General features: G+C 45.0%; 1 protein-coding gene across 1 annotated transcript; it reads right to left on the bottom strand.

The window, feature by feature from the left end:
• Positions 1-8,092: 8,092 nt before the first annotated feature.
• On the bottom strand, positions 8,093-9,064 carry TACSTD2 (tumor associated calcium signal transducer 2; the record flags this gene model as incomplete). The annotated part of the gene is made up of 1 exon (XM_082676176.1): positions 8,093-9,064. One exon carries the CDS (start codon positions 9,062-9,064, stop codon positions 8,093-8,095), a length of 972 nt encoding a protein of 323 aa, XP_082532302.1.
• Positions 9,065-20,588: the final 11,524 nt, after the last annotated feature.

The following is a 20,588-nucleotide window of genomic DNA, read 5'->3' as shown; positions in this document are numbered from 1 at the left end:
CCTGGCTAATGCATTCTTCAAAACACAGGGCAGAAATCACACCCTCCGGCGAGTCCTGCACGCATCTGCAGCAGGCCTGGTGAGTTGCCCCACTTTTCTGTGTACCAACAGCACTCCATGCTTATGTTTTTCCTACTAAGAGATTGTAAGTGGTGGCTCTGAGACCCAAGCTGGCTCCTGACTCCAAATCCCAGAATGAAACCACTAACACGCTCCCGTACAGGTGAGCCCCTTGACTTGGAGATGCATAACTCCAGTCTCTGCCTCTGTCTTTTTTTTTTTTTTTTTTGGAAATTTAGAATTTTATTTATTTTTTTATACAGCAGGTTCTTATTATCTGCCTCTGTCTTCATATCACCATCTTCTCTGTGTTTCTGTGTCCTCTCTTCTTATAAGGACACCAGTTATTGGATTTAGGCCCCATCCTAAGTCAGGATGATCTCCTCTCAAGATCCTTAGCTTAGTTAAGATCTACAAAAACTATTTCCAATGGGAATTTGAAGGAGAAAAAGTTCTTCTCTGTGGTTCTTAAATTAATAAAATACTTGACTGGAGCTGCTGGTGGCCCTATTGCCCTAGATGAGGAGGAAGTTGGCCTAGAAAATGAAAGCCAAGCCATAAGCAGAATAAAGATATAAAGAGAGAAACAGAAACCTGACATTATCTGAGCCCTTGGACCCAGCCATGCCTAAAGCTAATACCTGTCCTTCACTTTCCAGTTACATGAGTCAACAAATTCCTTTTGCTTAACTGGTTTGAGTTTAGCTGCTAACAAACACTTGCACCTGAAATAGTTCTTAATAATACAATCAAGTATTACATACCTGCTTTCCTCCTTGATTGATCCATTTCCCCTTCTCTTCTTATACCTGACAAATTCCTACTTATCCTCAGGTCTCAGTTTAAACTTTCTCAAGTAGACCTTCCCTAAACTGATCCCCACCTCCACCCCAGATTACATCAGTTTTACCTGATGGATGTTCTCATAGCCCAGCATTCCCTTATCACAACAATTATCTCACATGATTGTACTTGCCTGTTTAGTTTATTCCCCTATCCCAACACTACCTCTGTGCTGAAATGTAAGATCTTTGAGAACAGAAAAAAATTCTGTTTATTGCTCTATTCTGGTTTCTAGCATAGTGATGAAAAGTAGTAGATGTCAAATGTCTGTTCATTCACAACTTTGAATCTTCATTTGTCTTTCAAAGTGTGGTAAAGTAGGCTATGACCAAATATAAGTTATGGCTGCTGTATGTGTGTGTGTGTGTGTGTGTGTGTGTGTGTGTGTGTGTGTGTGTGTGTGTGTGTGGCTACTGGACAATTGTAATATGTCCTGATTAATTTTTAGTAGAGACACTGGTAATTACTTTTACCTAGGGATTTCTTAATAAAACTATAATAATAATTTTTTGAAAACACACAGGCTGATCAAAGGGAATAATTTGAAGAGGATAATTATACTCATGGAGGATGAAGATTATTGCTTTAATAGTATTAAGTGGTCTGATGAGACTAAAGAAAGGAAGAACTCAGTTTGCCAGCTCCTTAGGAAGATCTTAGGAAGATTTTCTGAAGATCTGGATTTAAATCTAAATAATACATCACCTTGAATTGTCCTCCTTTTAAATAACGTTTTTCCCCCTGATTATTGAAGCAAATTATAAGCATCATAGAAAATTTGGAAAATATGTAAAAGTATATTTGGAGAAAATGGAAAGCCCCAGTATCCCCACTGATGAATCTTTGTGTTTTATTTTGTGTGTATCTGTAATCAGGTGTCAGTTCAGATCCTGGCTCTTGCCCCCAGGGACACTCCTGGCTTTACCTTCTCAGGGTCCCTCCTCCGGGATTCCTGATTTCACTTACCACGGGTGTCCCCTTTTTATCCCACAGAAACAAAGAGATGCCTTTTCCTTGATTTCCACACTTGCATAGCTGACTTATCCTGAAAATCTGGGGGTAAAGACAAGGAGGAAATTTACATCGCAGTTCTGTATTCATCGTTCATTCATTCATTCGGCAGGCATTGCCTTTAAAAGAAATGAAATATTAGAATTTCCTTTGCTTAGTCAAATCACACACTAGTGGTCTGGATGGAGTTGAATAGTATCCCCCCAAAATATATGCCCACCTGGAACCTATAAATGTGATCTTATTTGGAAATAAGTTCTTCTCCGATGCAATCAAGTTAAGATGAGGTCATACTAAACTACAGTGCAGCCCAATCCAATGACTGGTGTCTTATAAGAAGAGGGAAATTTGGACATAGACACACACAGAGGAAAGACAGCCGTAGGAAGGAGAGACTGAAACTTTCTGCCACAGGCCAAGGAGCGCCAAGAAGCTAGAGGATACAAGGAATGATGCTTCCTTAGAGCCTCAGAGAGCATGTGGCCCTGCTCACACCTTGATTTTAGACTTCTAGCCCCTAGAACTGTGAGGAATTACTTTCTACTATTTTTCAGCCACTACATTTGTTGTGCATAGTTATGGCAGCGCCACAAAACTAATACAGGGGTCAACCCCATGCTGAATGATCTCTCCTCCTTGCCTCTCCATCCTCTCCTCACCCTCATCCCCCAGCTTCTACCCAACTCCAAAAAAATATCCTCCCACTTCTTAATACCAATCAGTCTGGGTCTTTCTCCTGCTCCCCAAGCAAGGGGCCTCCCTTTGTAAATCCAAAGGCTTATCCTTTGCTTCACCAAATGGGCGGTGGCCAAGGAGGGATTCCCTTTCTCCCATCCCAATAGACTGTTCAAAGAAAACCAAGTGGAATAATGATTGATTTCTACACTGATAAAAATTATACCATTGCACTTTAAGATTAAAAACAGAAAGAAGAGAAAAAGAGGAAAACAAAAGCAGTTATGGTCAGTTTGGATTTAAAACAGCCAATTTTGCATTTAAATTACAAATGTGTTCCCATTTTTCTTTTTAAAAATGGAGCGGGGTCATTGTGTCACTTTGGTACTATTCCCCCTGCCCTTCACTTAACAATATATTGTGAGCACTTTCCCATATTAAAAAGTCCTCAAAAATTAAACCATAATTTATACAGATCCACAATCCCTTATCCACAAATTCAGAATGCTCTGAAAACTGAAAGCTGTTTTGAAAGTTTGGTGCCAACCCATTTGATGACAAAACTGACCTGAAGTGGCCTACAGCTATCTATGGTCTATTTATACCAATTAGTGTGGCTACTAATAAGTTTCATGGCAGAAATCTGGATGTGTTGATGACGTTGCTCCAGACCCTATTGAGAGTGCTAAATAATACATGCACGATTGTGACCAGACCTAGGAGGACCGCTGCAAGGGATCCCAGCACCAAGAAGTTTGCAACAACCAGCCATATGCTCTCCCCTTGTAGTATAAAAGAAGCCTGAATTCTAACTCAGCCGTGTGTCTGACAGGGTCTTTGTGCTCTGGCCGGGTATCAGGCCTGTGCCTCTGAGATGGGAGAGCTGAATTCAGGACATTGGACCACCAGAGACCTCCTGGCCCCACGTAATATCAAATGGCAAAAGCTCTCCCAGAGATCTCCATCTCAATGCTAAGACCCAGCTCCACTCAATGACCCGCAAGCTAGAGTACTGGACACCCTATGCCAAACAGCTAGCAAGACAGGAACACAACCCCACCAATTAGCAGAGAGGCTGCCTAAAATCATAATAAGGTCACAGACACCCCAAAAACACACCACCAGATGCAGTCATGCCCACCAGAAAGACAAGATCCAGACTCATCCACCAGAACACAGGCACCAGTCCCCTCCACCAGGAAGCCTACAAAACCCACTGAACCAACCTTAGCCACTGGGGGCAGACACCAAAAACAACGGGAACTACGAACCTGCAGCCTGTGAAAAGGAGACCCCAAACAGTAAGTTAAGGAAAATGAGAAGACAGAGAAACACACAGCAGATGAAGAAGCAAGATAAAAACCCACCAGACGAAACAAATGAAGAGGAAATAGGCAGTCTACCTGAAAAACCATTCAGGGTAATGATAGTAAAGATGACCCAAAATCTTGGAAATAGAATGGAGAACATACAAGAAACATTTAACAAGGACCTAGAACAACTAAAGAGCAAACAAACAATGATGAGCAACACAATAAATGAAATTTAAAGATCTCTAGAAGGAATCAATAGCACAATAACTGAGGCAGAAGAATGGATAAGTGACCTGGAAGATAAATTAGTGGAAATAACTACCGCAGAGCAGAGTAAAAAAAAAAAAAAGGATGAAAAGAATCGAGGACAGTCTCAGAGACCTCTGGGACAACATTAAATGCACCAACATTCTAATTATAGGGGTCACAGAAAAAGAAGAGAAAAAGAAAGGGACTGAGAAATTATTTGAAGAGATATAGTTGAAAACTTCCCTAATATGGGAAAGGAAACAGTCAATCAAGTCCAGGAAGTGCAGAGAGTCCCACACAGGATAAATCCAAGGAGAAACACGCCAAGGCACATATTAATCAAACTATCAAAAATTAAATACAAAGAAAAATTATTAAAAGCAGCAAGGGAAAAACAACAAATAACACACAAGGGAATCCCCATAAGGTTAACAGCTGATCTTTCAGCAGAAACTCCCAGAAGGGAGTAGCAGGACATATTTAATTCAGGTTGAAAAGGAACCTTCAGGTTGAAAATTCAGGTTGGGTAAATCTATTCTCCTCTCTGGGCCTCAGTTTCTTCATCCGTAGAATGGAGTCTTGGACTAAATGATCCTTTTTCCAGCTCTGACATTCTGTGATTCTATTTGAGAAACAGTGAAGCCAAAACTATGTAAGCAGGGAGAAATTACATGATTTAAAGAATTGCTCCAGGAATTCCCTGGCAGTCCAGTGGTTAGGAATTGGTGATCTCACTGCCGAGGGCCTGGGTTCAATCCCTGGTCAGGAAACTAAGATCCCATAAGCTGCAAGGTGTGGCCAAAAAAAAAAAAAAAGAATTGCTCCAATTAAGGAAATAGCAAGAGTGGAGAAAGCCCCGTGTGACCCAAACAAGGAAATCAGATGAGCCTCCCACAGGGCTCAGAAGACAAGTTGTGACATGCTAGGTGGGTCACACCTGCTCTTTACATTCCTTCCAAGGGCAGCCCCAGCCCTGTGCCCAAAACAGTAAATGTTAATTTGGGGGGCGGGGCTGGAAATCTGGAGGTGGAGACTAAACCCCTACAGATAGCCCGTTCTGGATAATATAATCCTGTGATTGGCAGAGGCAAGCTGAGTTTCAGAACAGAGCATGAGGGGCTCTTCCTTGGAAGAAATGAATAAGAAAGGTGTCTCAACCTGTTTGGTATCTGGGGTAGCAACCTGGGCCAGAAAGCCAAAACAAAGGTTCTAACCTCTGGCTTTGGCACATGGAGGATGTGTGATCATGAGTTACTCAGCCTATTTGGACCTCAGTTTTCTGCCATGTGAAATGGATGTAATCTATAGGAGAGGAAAAAATTTAAGATATACTGAACTCTAAGTGCCCAGATCATTCTAGGCACTCCTATCAATTACCTTCATTTAATTTTTTGTAATAGAGATTTGTAGTTTTCAACAGATGAGGAAACTCGGGAGAGTTAAGTGACTTATTGCCCAGTAGAGCAGGATTTGAACTCAGGTTTGTCAACACTTGGGTTATTACCAGTAAACCAATGACTCAGAGGTGACACATGTGAAAGTGCTTTTAGAACCATGAAGTGCAATAAAGTGCAAGGACTCATAGTCCAGAATTAATGCAGAAATTTAGAAATTATCCAGAAGTGACATTCTGATGAAGGAATGGGCTTTCTCAGGACTTTTTTCCTTTGTTCAGCTGCCCACTCAATCCTTAATCTGTTTATTTTCTGGGCAGTCAAGTGATTGTTTTTTGTTTTTTTTGTTTTGGCCACGTCTTAGTTCCCTGGCCAGGGATCGAAGCCATGACCCCTGCCCTGGAAGCATGGAGTCTTAACCACTGGACTGCCTGAGAAGTCCCAAGTGATAGTTTTTTGCAGTGACTCTTGAAACAATGGCAGTGTGATGTAAAGAAAAGAATACTGGACGAGGGATCAAGGGACTGTCTAGTTTCAGCTGTGCCACAGAAACATTAATCTTGAGAAGTCACTAACCCTTTCATTTGTAAGATGAGAGGCTAGGTTAGAGGTGATTGCCAAGGTCCCTTTAGCTAAGGAATTCAGTGACCTGGGTGGGAGCGGGGCGGGGTGGGGGGGGGTTGCCTGAGAGTGGTTTCACTCTGTTAAGTTTCCCGTTCTATCCTCAGGCACTTAAGCTGTCCTTTCCACTTTGGGGAAGCCAACCCACATCAGCCTTCTCCCCTTGTTAAGCCCCATTGTAGCCTGAGAGGATGTTTGGAGCCTGATGGCCATTTCTCCCTAGCAGGAATGCTTATAGAGTTAGAGACTCTGGCGATCGTAAGGTATCACTCCACCAGCACACACCAGCCACAGCCCCAAGCTGCCAAGGCGGCAGCTGAGAGCTCCCTCGCCCCAGTTCCTACTGGTGCTTCATTCTTGAGTGGTCGGCATAGACCACCCAGTGGAAGTGGGAGGAGGAACGTGGGATGGATTCCAGGGAAGAAACTGATATCCTGGATCTAGCTATTTGGGGTTGGATATACCGACCACCCTGTCCTTTGCGCACACCCATTGTTGCAGCAATTTCCCAGGAATTGCAGTAATCTGTTTACCTGTAGGCTACCCCGCAGTGACCTTCTAACACACCCCGCTTCACATAAATGAGTGAAAACAAGGAGATAAATGTGAAGGAGACAAGCTAAAATGAAGTAAAAGTTTTTAAAGCACATGACTAGTAGAATCTTAGGAAAACAGACTGTGTACATATGCACACACAGCCAGAGCATAAGCCCTCTACAGACTGGCTATGACTATGTGAGAAAGTCATTTAACTCAGAGCCGCAATACTTTGGGATTAAGTCAATTGCCAAGGACTAAATGGGAATAGCACAGCTACTTCCAAGTATGGCAGGGATTCAAAGGAGATACAGCTCCTGAAACAAAGGTAGAGTTTTCCTTCTCCAAGGGAGAATTCTCATTTAGAGATAACCTAAAGTTGGTCCCCTTTCCCAACAACAGCAGCTAGTTCTAGCTTCCTCCCTCAGACCCACCCTCCTGCAGGGGGTTTCCAAACAATCTTATTTAGAAAGACCTGTGTTTACCCTTGCCAGTTCAGGGACCTCAGAAACACCAGAGTGGCTATAGGAAATGACCCATCCTGCTAAAAAGTGTTAGAATTTGAAATAAGAAATCTGAGTAGTGGGAAATTAGAGGAGACCAAAGTGATATAAACCTGGAGCAAGTTTTCACAAACTCCATCTTTTGGTTTGTGCCTTTTTTATATTTTATTACATTCTTCTTTATTATTTTAAAAATCACAACAGCATTATCAAAGACAACCTATATACAAACATTTTACAGAAGAAACATTACTAGTATCAGCTGTAATAAGGGCAAGTTGAAGAACAGATGCTGAGTTTCTGGGCCAAAGTCTGCCGGCAAACAAAGACATCTAAAATGTGTTCAGGCAGCTGAAACAGGCTTCCTTCCCGATGACAAGCATGTGTGGTCGGTAATATCAGTACAAACGATGGTAAATGAGGATACTACACGGGGCCAAGTTGCGAACTCCTCATCAGGAAAGCCACAATACAAGTGGCGCTAATCAAATAACTTAAACCCAAGACAGTAAAAGCGCTGTTTCCCATCTCGACGCATTTAGCCTTCAGCATTGATTTTGCATCACTTGTAAACGATGCTGAGTTGTCATACAAACACTTGACCCTTATACATAACCCGATGCCAAACTTCCCTTAACCCTTCGAGTCAGGTTTCTGGTTGGACAGAAAGGGGAGGAATTTTAGAAATGCTTCCTTCAGGACAGAAGTCAGAAAGAGGTGACCCAGAGAACAGGATCTATTAAATTTGGTGGCAGTGGGGGGAGGCAGGAATTTGGGGGGAGAAAGGCCTCCTTGGGGCCAAGAATCAAGAAGCGTGACTCACTTGGGTCTGGGACCTTGCTGAAATCCGATACCCTACCCCACCCCACCCCAGCCCCATCGGTACCTACAAGCTCGGTTCCTTTCTCATCTCCCCCAGTTCCTTGATCTCCACCTTCTTGTACTTCCCCAACTTCCTCCGGTTGGTGATTACCAGGACGGCCACGCCGGCGACCAGGGACACCAGGACCACCACGATGACGGCGATGAGGCCGCTGGTGAGGCGCTTCATGGAGAAATGCGGGGACTTCTCATCCAGGTAGTAGATGAGCGTCCGCTCCAGCAGCAGGGGCTCTCCGCGCACGCGCACGTCGAGGCCGCTGTGGCCTGGGAACAGCGACTCGCCCTTGATGTCTCTCTCGAAGTAGTAGGCGGCGTCGGCGATGTCCACATCGCCGGCGACCTTCTGCGACGCGTTCTGCTGAAGCTCGATCTGGATGGTGGGGTGCTCGTAGTGCACGGCCGCCACGAACTTGGGGTGCAGCAGGTAACGCTCCCAGAAAAGCCGCCGCAGCTCGGCATCCAGGTCTGAGTGGTTGAAGGCGCGGACGGCCGGGCGGCGGCGCAGGTCGATGAGGATGTGGTGGGTGCGCACCAGCTCGTCGCAGCGCAGGCTCAGGTCGCCCTTGTCCGTGCGGCGCACGCCCACCGAGTTCACGCACCAGCACACAGACGTCTGGTTGCACTGGCGCGCCTTGAAGCGGCCCTGCTGGTCGCAGTCCGGGTCGTACAGGCCGTCGTTGTCCACGAGCGCGTGCTCGCTCGGCTGCACCAGCGCGCGGCCGCTCTTCTGGGCGCTCATGCGCGCTTTGAACAGCAGGCACTTGGACGTGAGCGTGGAGCAGTCGACCTCCAGGCCCGAGCCGAGCACGCGGCACTGGCAGCGGCCGTCCGGGCCGCTCCGGTTGCACACGGTCATCTTGTTGGTGGGGCACGTGCAGTTGTCCTGCGCGGCCGCGTGGCCGATCACCGCCGCCAGCAGCAGGAGCGGCGGCAGCAGCGACGGCCACGGCAGCGCGAGGCCCGGACCCCGGGCCATGGTGGGGCGGAGGAGCGCGGACGGGGCGCGGGCTGGCGAGGGCTGGGGACTGCGCTGGGTTCCGGCTCCGCCGTCTGAGACGGTCTCCAGGCGTCTGCCGCCCGCCACTCCCTCCCGCTCTTATACTCCACCGGACCTGCCTGGCTGGTTCGGCCGCCGACTCACCCGCTGGTATTTGGGTGATACATCCCGCCGCCCCACATCCTCGTCTCCGTCCCACGGAAGGCCCAACCCGCCCTGCGCAGCCTGCAGCAGGATCAGGAGAGCGGAGGCTGTCCCGTCTCCTGTGGACCGAAAGCCCGGGAACGGAAAACCGATACTCAACTGAGGGCTGCGAGGACCCGCCCCCGGCCCACCCGGCCCCACCTGCGGAGCGACCCGCCCTAGGCGCGGCCTCCAGCCGAGGACCTTGGGCGTCTCGGCCTCTCTCCGGGGCTGGAATTCTCAGAAGTTGTACTGAGAGATATGGCGTGGGACTGTCACTCTTTTGTCCCCCTCCCCCGCTTTTCTCTCCCCGCTTCCCAGCCCTTGTCCCTACTTTAAGTTCTTTCACTTCCTCGCCTCTTTCCCTACTTCCTGTAATAGCACACATTTATATAGTTTACCGTTTGCAAATATTATCTCACCCTCACATCAGGTCCCGACAGGTATGCACTCTCTATCAGACCCATTTTAAAAGTGGTGTGGTTAAACTTTAAAGTCTCCCAGCCATCAATTTCCTCAGATTCCTCGGAGGCGCGGTTGGGACTCCGCCTGGCTGTTCTGAGACCTTAAACAAATGCTTATGGAAACGGAGTGGTGCAAAATCTGAAGAAAGGTTAGGGAGTCTTGCTGTTACCATAGCATGGGTAAAACCCAGGTGGCCTGGTGCCCAATGTATTAGAAGTTCTGTTAAACACCTTCTTCCCCTCTCCTTCACACACGCAAACCCGGAATATTTACGCATGTACTCAGTATAGGGAGATGAAAAGGAACAAATTCTTTCAAAGAATCAGCAAGGCTATAAGGAGTTCTTTGTACAATTTGATTCTAAAAGAGCAAGTCATTGCTTTCTTTCACTGTAACCCATATAAGTAGCTGAATCACTGCAAACAATGAAAGGCTAGAGCCCGTGGGAAATTGCCTCTGTGTGGCTGCTTCCATGGGATGGAGGAGTTGCCATCTCTTTTTCTGACTCATCGAGAAAGTCCAGGGTTTCAAAGCTGTGGTGAAATTAACAATAAATAGCAAGATATAATTATTCCTGGTGAAAGCACATTTTATATGTTCAGCATTTAAAGAACACCAGCAGTGGTTCAAGGGTGTTGTTTCACAGCTGAAAGCCAGCCAGGCCTCTACCCCATTAATTTTCTAGCAATTCCTGAGGCAGGTAGGTGGATATATATCATTCTGCCTTTACAGGCAGAGAAAGCAGAGACACGTGGGGGGCAATTTCTTACCCACAAGCACCAGGCCTTGTGGGAACCCTCCTCTGCTGTCTACCCACACTGTCTCTATTCAGGTTCTTGAACCAGGAGCCTAGTCAGTTTTCCCCTCTCCAACACACAGTCCACCCTGAATGAGAGGAGGACTTCTAAGTCACAAATCTGTGCCCGTCTCCTCTCTGCTGAGAACATTTCAGGCACAGAGTCAGAGGGGCCCTTGGCTCTTAGGATAAAATTCATATTTGTTAAGTTAGCACACAAGATCGTATGTGATCTTGGGCATACTTCTTAAGTTATATTACTTAACTTCTCTGTGCCTTAGTTTCCTACCCTCATCTGTAAATAAAATGGGATAATAAAAGTACCTACCTAACAAGGTAGGTGTTAGAATCCATGTAAATGAACCTAAATAAAACGCTTAGAATAGTATCTGCACTTGGTAAGCGCAGATAGGTGTTAACTGTTTTGGTCACCACCATCGTCACCATCTTTATCTGGCTTCATCTTGCCTCTCCAGTCTTCGTCATGTTTTCAAACCTTTGTAAAGTCGTCTACCTGGACTCTCCCCTTCTTCACCTATATAGTGCATAATTTTGTGCTTTTCACTCAGCTCTTGGGTCACCTCCAGGAAGCCTTCCCTGATTGGTCCTCCTATTGCACTCAGGGCAATGCCCCTTCTCTGTGCTTTCCTAATTCCTATAACACCAGAATGACAACACCAACTTTTCTGGGCTTCTGGCCTCCCCTCTAACATGGAGATAATAGTAATCCTCTATCTCATAAGTCATTCTGAGAATCAAATGTAAATAGATGAGATGGTAGATGGCAAATCTTTGTAAACTGTAAGACACTGTAAAAATAATACGTTGCCTTTTTACTTTTTAAATATCTATCCTATCTTCTCACTCTTCCAGCTACTGACTAGGTAGCCACAATCCTCTATAACTGAGAGCCACCTGCTTGATATTCCAATGGGTCCTAGGCTGGCAAAAGGAAAGCTGATGGGGAAGGGGTCTCAGGGATGAGGAACGTATACAGTGGTGTCTACTTAGCTAGGACAGCCCCAGTGCCTGGGCCTTACTTGGGCTTGTGCTCCGCGGTCTCCAAACCTCTGGATTTTCTAGCCACGTTATGCGTTGGGAAGAAGGGGATAAAAGGAACTCGTCCTCACTATCTTATGTGGAAGATGGAGAGAAGCAAAGATGACCTCCCCTCCCCCCCACACACACTTTCTTAAATTTTGTGGTTCTGGCAGACTTTCTCCAACAGGTACACAAATACCAAGATGAGTTTATTAAGAGCAGCCCCAGCTCTGATTCTCCCTTCTCCCTTTGTCGGTTTCCTGCCTAGGTCTGCAAAATATCACGTGTTTTTGTGGTTTTTTTTTTTTTTTAATTTTTAAATATTTAACAAAAGCATGCCATGAACTCAGGCTTCTCAACTGTATATCAAGGGCAGGAACCACATCTGAGTACTGTAGCCCCAGCACCAGCATATATTATGCATTCAATAATATTTGTTGGTTTAACATTGAGTTGTGCCCAGAGTGTTGTAGTATCAATATACGCTCCTAGGAATGTTCAAGTTGACCCTTTCAATAGTTCCCTTCTAGTGCAATTCTCATCACCTACCCCAGCCACGAACCTCTATCCCCACCATAACCCACCTTTCAAACACCCAGTTTCAAGGAAGACTGGGTAATGATACATGAGTGTTATTTTTGCTCTTATGCATGTTCCTAGATTTTATTAGCTGTAGGGAGGAAGGATGTAGTCTGATGAAGGTTAGAGCAGACAGGGATTCTGGAGGCAAGCAGTGTAGTGTGGCTGAAAGAAAATGAGCTTTGGGTCTAGTAATACTTTGCCTCAATTTCTGGTTTTATATCACCTCACTGCCTGTGTGTTACTTCATCGTTCTGAGTCTCAATTTCCTTAATTATAAAATGGGGATAATAAGGCCTACATTTCCCCAACATCTGTGAAAAGGATGATTTCTCACCTTGTTCTTAAGAACATGCTTTTCTCCCATTGGACTTCATCTATTCTTGTGCTCTGTTTTCTAAACTGGTGTTGATTATCTGATTTTCCTTGGTATCAGACCAATACCATCACATCAGTTTTATATTTAAAGAGGTGATTCACAGAAACAAAATGCAAAAATAAAAGTGCATTTGATTAATAAAAATAAAATACTTACCATCCATAATTATTTGAATGATTCAAGATAAAGAATATAAAATACCCAACAGAGTGTTTAGCATATACTAAATGGAATTAATCTTAGCTGTCATCATCAGCCGTCTCAGGAATGTGAGGTTGTTTTGAGATCATAAAAGCACAAAGCCAGTTATTGTGCGGATTGCTGACCATATGGTCCAAGGGGCTGGGTGTTAGGGAGGGTAGCTGCCCAAGAACACTTATCATTCCCCCGCCCCCACTGGATACAGGAATATGGAGAATATCTAGAGGCAGATAGTGGTTTAGCATTTCTACTCCCATTTTCTGTTGGAATACCTACAACACCCTTGGGTGTAGGCAGAGGAGATATTATTATCCCTATTTTACTGATGTGGAAACAGAGACCTGTGGAGGGGAAGAGAAGGACTCGTTCATGGTCACAGGTTTATAAGTGGAGAGGCCAGGGCTAGAATCCAGGTCTCCTGACTGAAGATATACATATAAATTAATTAAGATGGAAGAGGATTGAAGGAATGGAGAGGTGAGACTCTCATCTCATGTTCCTTGGGCTGTCTTTTACTAATTTTCTTTCCCTTAATTGTACAAATGCTTTTTAGAAAGTTCTGGTTCTGTGAAGAACACAAAATAACTAATTGTGTAAGGTGCACCAGTGAGCTCACATCTGAAAACGCTGGGACTTAACGCCACTAACCACTAGGTCCTCTCACATTGGAGTGGAAGTAGTCCCTGATGTCTCTGCTTTGCTGAAAAAACAGCCTACATTAGAATTCTGCCTGGCTATGGGCAGGTTCTTCACCTTGGTTTCCTTTTCTGTAGAAGAGGGGTAATGGTTACCTCTTAGGGATGTTGTGGGGGATTCAGCCATGTAATGTCTGTGAAGCTGCCTTGGGCCATGTTGGGAAGAGCACTCACTCTTCTTTCTGGCCTGGCCAGGGCCAGCTTCAGGCTCTGTAAGGAGCAGCCATTGAGACAGTGGACAGTGCTTGAAGGCTGGTGAGGGTTTCCCTTCTTCCTCGGAGGGAGTTTGGAGCCCTGGAGGAATCAGGTGATCCTTCAGCCAGAATGTAGAAAATGCAGAGAGAGAAGGTGGCTGTGGTGAGCATTGGCTCGGGATAGAGGACAGAGGCCCCAAGAAACAAACCACAGAAAGAATGGGAAGTCAGCCCAGGGGCTGGAGACAAGGGTGCAGAGAATCAAATAGACAAGAGGTACAGGACTGTCTTCAATGTTTCGTTTCTTTAAAAATGTGACTCAAGTATTACAAACTATTAGAATTCAGAAGAGCCAGGCGACGGGAACACTCTCTGTATTTCCTTGTTTGCTATTACGAAAATGTTTATAATAAAAAATTTTAAATCAAGTTAATCCCTCAAATTAAGTTTTAGAGGAAATATGTGGGGTGAAGTTTCTGGTTTTACTTCTACTTTTTTTTTCCCCATGACCATAGTTTCTCTTAATACGAACTAGCATTTATTGATCACCAACATTGTGCCGGGCACTTTATAAATACATTCCATATAATCCCCCCAACAATTCTACAAAATAAATATTCTTGTCCCCATTCATCTGATCAGGAAGCTGAGGTTTAAGATCACTCAGCGAGGAATCAGTAGAGGAGGGATTTGAACCCAGGTCTGGTGACACAATCATCTGCACTTTTCCATGGCACAGTTTGGTCTCTTGCTGAAAAGTGTTGAATGAGTGAGAATAGTTTAAAGACGCCGGGATGGCAGACTGGGTGTGTTTTGGGACCTGGCTGCCTAGGGAATGGAAAGTCTGATCTTTTCACTTTTCTGGCAAGACAGCATGTGTCTCTTTGCACCTGCTCATTTTGGTGGGACTTCTGTTTTTAGGGGAGGTTGGCTGTGACGTCTATGGTTGTGCTTGGTTTTTGTAGTTCATCAGACTACCTGAAAGTCTGTGTCATGGTCGTTTCAGTATCTTCTGCCCATGATCTTCTCGTCATGATCTTGTCATGATCTCCTTGCCATGAATTGCAAACCATAAGTGGCTCCCCTCTCATTCTGGTCTCTTCCTGTCGGGGTAATTTGCTTCTTTCCCCAGGGCTTTATGACTGGGGAAAAGCTAATAAAATACCCAGTAACTTTGTAATTAATCTCACTGGCTCAGACTTCCCTGGTGGCGCGGTGGTTAAGAATCCGCCTGCCAATGCAGGGGACACGGGTTCTATCCTGGTCCAGGAAGACCCCACATGCCGCAGAGCAACTAAGAACACGAGCCACAGCTACTGAGCCTGTGCACCACAAGTACTGAAGCCCACATGCTCTAGGGCCCGCGTGCTGCAACTACTAAAGTCCGCGCACCTAGAGCCCGTGCTCTGCAACAAGAGAAGCCACCGCAATGAGAAGCCCACGCACCTCAATGAAGAGTAGCCCCCGCTCGTGGCGACTAGAGAAAGCCTGCACGCAGCAACGAAGACCCAATGCAGCCAAAAAAAAAAAAAAAAGGTTAAAATCATCATCATCATCATCATCTCACTGGCTCTTGGGCCCATCAGTTTCCAGAGAGATTTGGCAACAAATGAGGAGAGATTGGGAAATCTTAACACAATGTTCCCCAGGCAGCCACGTTTCTTGAACCCCATCTTTATGAGTCATGGTCTTCCCTTTCCCTGAGCCGGCCAGGTGATGTGTGATACCCCATAGAGGGGAGTGAAGGTGTGTGCTGTTTCTTAGCACTTCTCGCTGTTTCAAAGGTGAGGGCAGGTGATGAGAGCACCCCACACTAACCTGCTCCTCTGGGCAGTCCTGGTCCAAGTGATGCTCCTTAGAATTATTGAAAAGGATCTCGGAGGTCATTTATCCCAGTCTCCCACCCAAAGAGAGGAATCTTTTCTCCAAATCCTAAACAGGTGCTTGAGCATTACTTGGGCTGATGAATCATCCATTCTTCACCACAAGACAACTCACTCCAGACCTGAACAGCTTTATGAGAAAGTTCATCATAATATTTAGGAAAATTCTGTGCCTCTGTAATTTTTACAAACTGATCCGAATTTCCATTCTTAGAGCACTAAATAGTAAGATTTTCACCCTCCACTCAATGGTTCCTCAGGTATATATTTGAAGCCAGCTCTCCTGTCCCCCAGTTCTCTTCCTGTTTCCTTCTGCCTCTTCCCTTGCCTTTGTCTCGGTGAGACATCACTATTCCCTCATCCTTCCTCCTGTGCCGACCTCACACCCTGGGTTGCGGCGTTTCCACCAGTGCCCCTGTTCAGCAAATGATGTGTGTAACCGGGAGGCTGCCAGCAGAGGATCCCCAGGAATCTGTGGAGGAGGGCTTGTTCCTATTGTCTCACCTCTCTACTCCTTTGCCCAGGAAGGTAGGTGTAATCCAAAGTATCCCTTACCCAGCTACCAATTTCCTCTTTTCTAGAAACACATGGTTTCTGGGCAACGCTTATAATATCTGCAATTTATTGAGAGCCTATTATGGGTCAGCTTCTGAACATGTGTTATCTTTATCCTTGCACCATCTAGGTTCTGTTATTCTCACTTACGAAAACTCAGGAAAAAGGGCACTTGCCCAAGAACACATAGACAGTAAACGGCAGAGCTGGAATTCACATTCATCTTGTCTGGTTCTGAGATTCTGCTCTTTCTGTTACACCACGCTGTTACAGACCATGTGAATTTCCCAAACCCACAGGTTTTCAACTCCACCACACTTAGTGTACAAGTTCAGACTACATCCAACCTCTTGTTCTTCTATAGTTGCCAAATCGGGGCATCAAAGTCATCTCTCCTCTGTTGTTTGCACTTCTGCTCTTCCCTGCCTCTGTGACTGTGTGTCTTTTTAAATTTTTTTAATTGACATATAGTTGACATACAATATTATGTTAGTTTCACCTATATTACGTAATGATTTTACATTTGCATACATTGTGAAATGATCACCATGATAAGTCTAGTAATCATCTGCCCCCACACAAAGTTATTACAGTATTATTTCTTATACATCCCCATAACTTATTACATAACTAGTGGTTTGTACCTCTTAATCCCATTTACCTGTTTCATCCACCTGCCCCCCACCCCCTTTCTGGCAACCATTTGTTTATTCTCTGATTCTATGAGTCTGTTTTCATTTTGTTCTGTGCTTTGTTTTATTTTTTTTAGATTCCAAATATATGTGAGATTATGCAGTATTTGTCTTTGTGTGACTTATTTCACTTAGTATAATACTCTTCAGGTCCATCTATGTTGTTGCACATGGCAAGATTTCATTCTTTTTTATGGCTGAGTAATATTCTATTATATATATACCCATATATATATATATATGTAAAACCTATCTTTTTTATCCATTTGTCTATTGATGGACCCTTAGGTTGCTTCTATATCTTGGTGATAGGGATAGAATAGGCTAGTTATATAGGTAGTTGTGGAAGTCCCAGTAGGGGACTATAGATGGAGAGGGAATCCTAGGAAACTTTAGGAGACCACTGTAAGTAAATGATCACTCAAGAAAGCTATCAGAACGTTGTGGAATGAAGCAGGCTTGCTTAACTATAAAGCCATAAATAAAAGCACGAGATATGTCCCAGGCCATTAGGTGGAAGAAAAATGTCACCACCCTTCTACTGATTTGAATAAGAGCTATGATAATCCTAGTTTGACCTCATAGGGTCAGACACTCTCCTGCCTGATAAGAAGGAGGAACTAGTGATGTAAACCTCATGTCTATTTGAAGAAGACTTTTTCCCCTCCCCCTCTCCTTTGACTATAAAATTGTAGCCCACTTAATCTTCAGGGCAGAGCTCCCCCGCCTGCCCGCTTACATCTCTTACAAGCGCCCTACATTGATAAATCTACTTCTTGCCTATCACTTTGCCTCTCACTGAATTCCTTCTGTGCTGAGACACAAAGAACCTGAGCCTCAGTAAGTCCAGACACCAAGTGAGTGATTCTAATTAAAAGACCATGGAGGGCTTCCCTGGTGGCGCAGTGGTTGAGAGTCCGCCTGCCGATGCAGGGGACACGGGTTCGTGCCCCGGTCCTGGAAGATCCCACGTGCCGCGGAGGGGCTGGGCCCGTGAGCCATGGCCGCTGAGCCTGCGTGTCCGGAGCCTGTGCTCCACAACGGGAGAGGCCACAACGGTGAGAAGCCCACGTACCGCAAAAAACAAAAAACAAAAAAAAAAGACCGTGGGTTCAAGTCCTGATCTGAGGGGCACTGTTTCATTGGCTATTGTAAATAATGCAATGAACATTGGAATACATATATCTTTTTAAATTAGTGTTTTTGTTTTTATGGGTAAATGCCCAGAAGTGAAACTGCTGGATTATCTGGCAGTTCTATTTTTAATTTTTTGAGGTAACTCCATACGGCTTTCCATAGTGGCTATACCAATTTATAATCCTACCAACAGTGCACAAGGGTTCTCTTTCCTTCATATCCTTACCAACACTTGTCATCTTTTTGATGACGTCCATTCTGACAGGTGTGAAGTGATATCTCATAGTGGTTTTGATTTGAATTTCCCTGATGTGGAATATCTTTTCATGTGTCTGTTTGCCATCTGTACGTCTTCTTTAGAAAAATGTCTATTCGGGTTCTCTACCCAGTTTTTAATTGCTTTTTCTTTTGTTTTTTTGTCTTTTTGATGTTGAGTTGCTTTGTATATTTTGGGTATTAACCTCTTATCAGGGGTTACATCATTTGCAAATATCTTCTCCCAAGTGCCAGGTGTGCTGAGGGGTTTGTGCTCCACTACTGCTCTCAGCAGTTTTTTTTTTTGTTTGTTTCTTTTTATTATTTATTTTTTTAATTTTTTGTGGTACGCAGGCCTCTCACTGTTGTGGCCTCTCCCGTCACGGAGCACAGGCTCCGGACGTGCAGGCCCAGCAGCCATGGCTCACGGGCCCAGCTGCTCCACGGCATGTGGGATCCTCTCGGACCGGGGCAAGAACCCGTGTCCCCTGCATTGGCAGGCGGACTCTCCACCACTGTGCCACCAGGGAAGCCCGTCTCAGCAGTTTTGAGTCATTAGACTCACACTGGGGACAGATGTCGTGGCGAGGAGGAGTGGGACAGAGGAAAAGTTCAGAAGTCTAGGGAGAATGTGCAGGCCAGGCGGGAGAGAGGAGAACTCGTTGTTCTCTAATGTGGGAACAAAGGGCCAGAAAGCCTTCATTGTTCCTATGGCCTGAATAGGATGCAAGAAATTGGACTCATTTCTTTGGATTCATGTGGGAAGTCCTGACTCCATCAGCTAACCTTCAGCCATAACCTTTCAAACCAGGACTGGACTGATGGGAAAATGAGGACTGCCCTCCCATTCTCCCATTAGCTGCCTTCAGCGGCTTCTCCAAGAACACGGAGTCTGCTGATTAGAAGGCAACCAGGAGCCAACAGAACCAACCTGCTCAGCACCCTGCACCTCCTTTCCCTACCCACGTGACTAGTCTCCCGTACATCCGTTCAGCCAGTCAGCCAGACATCATTAAGTCACTCCAAACCCTTTCTGAGTGCCCACCATGTACCATCTCTGTACCAGGCTGAGAGGATGAAAGACAAATAACACCTAAGCCCTGTCTCTCAGGGGCGCACAGTCCACACAGCAGTGGCTGCCTAGTGGGGTCTCAATACAGATATGTTGGATAAATACCATAGAAACATATGAATAATTACAATAAAGGGTTATAAAGTGCTGTTCCTGTCCTCCCCTACTAATACGGATTATGTACCTAGAGTTGCAGAATACAGCAGTAGAAAAACCTAACTTGCTCTTAAGTGTGTATGTTTTTCTCATTTTTGTCGATGATGAGTATGTAATGCTTTAGGGATGCAGAGGAAAATATAACCCAATAGATAACATTTGCATTAAAAAGGCAACTGAAATATTTGGGCAGAAAAGACAACTGAAGAGATAACATGTGAGGCACAAAGATGACAACCCAACCTAGTAACATCAAAGAATGTTGAAGTTAGAGATGACTTTCCAAGAAAACTAGTCCAGTAGTTCCAATCTATTTTGAGTTATGGCATCCATTTCTGAGGAAAGTGATGGATTCTCTCCTCAAATAAATGCAACTGTGCACAAACACTAAACTTTGTAGCTTCCAGTGGAGGTCGTGGAGTCCCTGAAGTTTATCCATCTCAAGGATCCTCCCACTCCCAATTTAGAATCTCTGATAGAGTTCATTGCTTTCACCTCATTTAACAGAGACAGTGGAATGATTTTTTTCAAGGTCACACAGCCAGTTAGTGAAAACATGAGGCAGTTTGGTTTGAAGAAGGAACTTAAAAACCAGCTGTCTGAGTTCAAATCCTGATTTCACCACTTGGAAAGGGAATGTTGCCTGCCATTCCACGAAACAATGAATGTTTGCCCCTGCAGGCCCCTCTCTCGCATCAAGCCACCAGCTACTATGGCCATCCCCCACACACCCACAGTGCACCCTGAGGGGAATTCAGGAAGGAAAAAAATAGGAAGCATTCTGTGCCCTGAATACTGGCCCTAGATAGTTAAGATGCATATCTAAGGAATACTTTCAATGAGCCCAGACTCTTATATCTTCCCATACACAGAAAAGCACTAAAATCATTAACTCGAGGTGTCTGCTTTTTAAAATTATTATTATTATTATTATTTTGGTCACTGCGCGGTATGCAGGATCTTAGTTCCCCGACCGGGGATCAAACCCGTGCCTCCTGCAGTGGAAGCTCAGAGTCCTAACCACTGGACCGCCAGGGAATTCCCAGGTGCCTGCTTTTTGTGATTAGAGTAATCTTTTGATGTTCAGCTACATGGTTCTGTGTTTTGTTTTGTTTTGTTTTCAGCAAAAACTGCTATATATCCTGGCTCCTCCCTTTCCTCTTTGAAGCAGTTCCTCAGAGCTATCTGAGAGGCTGTCTCCCAGGCTATAGTCCTCAGTA

The sequence above is a fragment of the Grampus griseus genome (genome assembly GCF_964374135.1).
Source record: "Grampus griseus genome assembly, chromosome: 1".
NCBI classification, from domain to species: Eukaryota; Metazoa; Chordata; class Mammalia; order Artiodactyla; family Delphinidae; genus Grampus; species Grampus griseus.
Note: the sequence above shows the minus strand (reverse complement) of the source record. Positions and strands in the feature narration are given on the sequence as shown.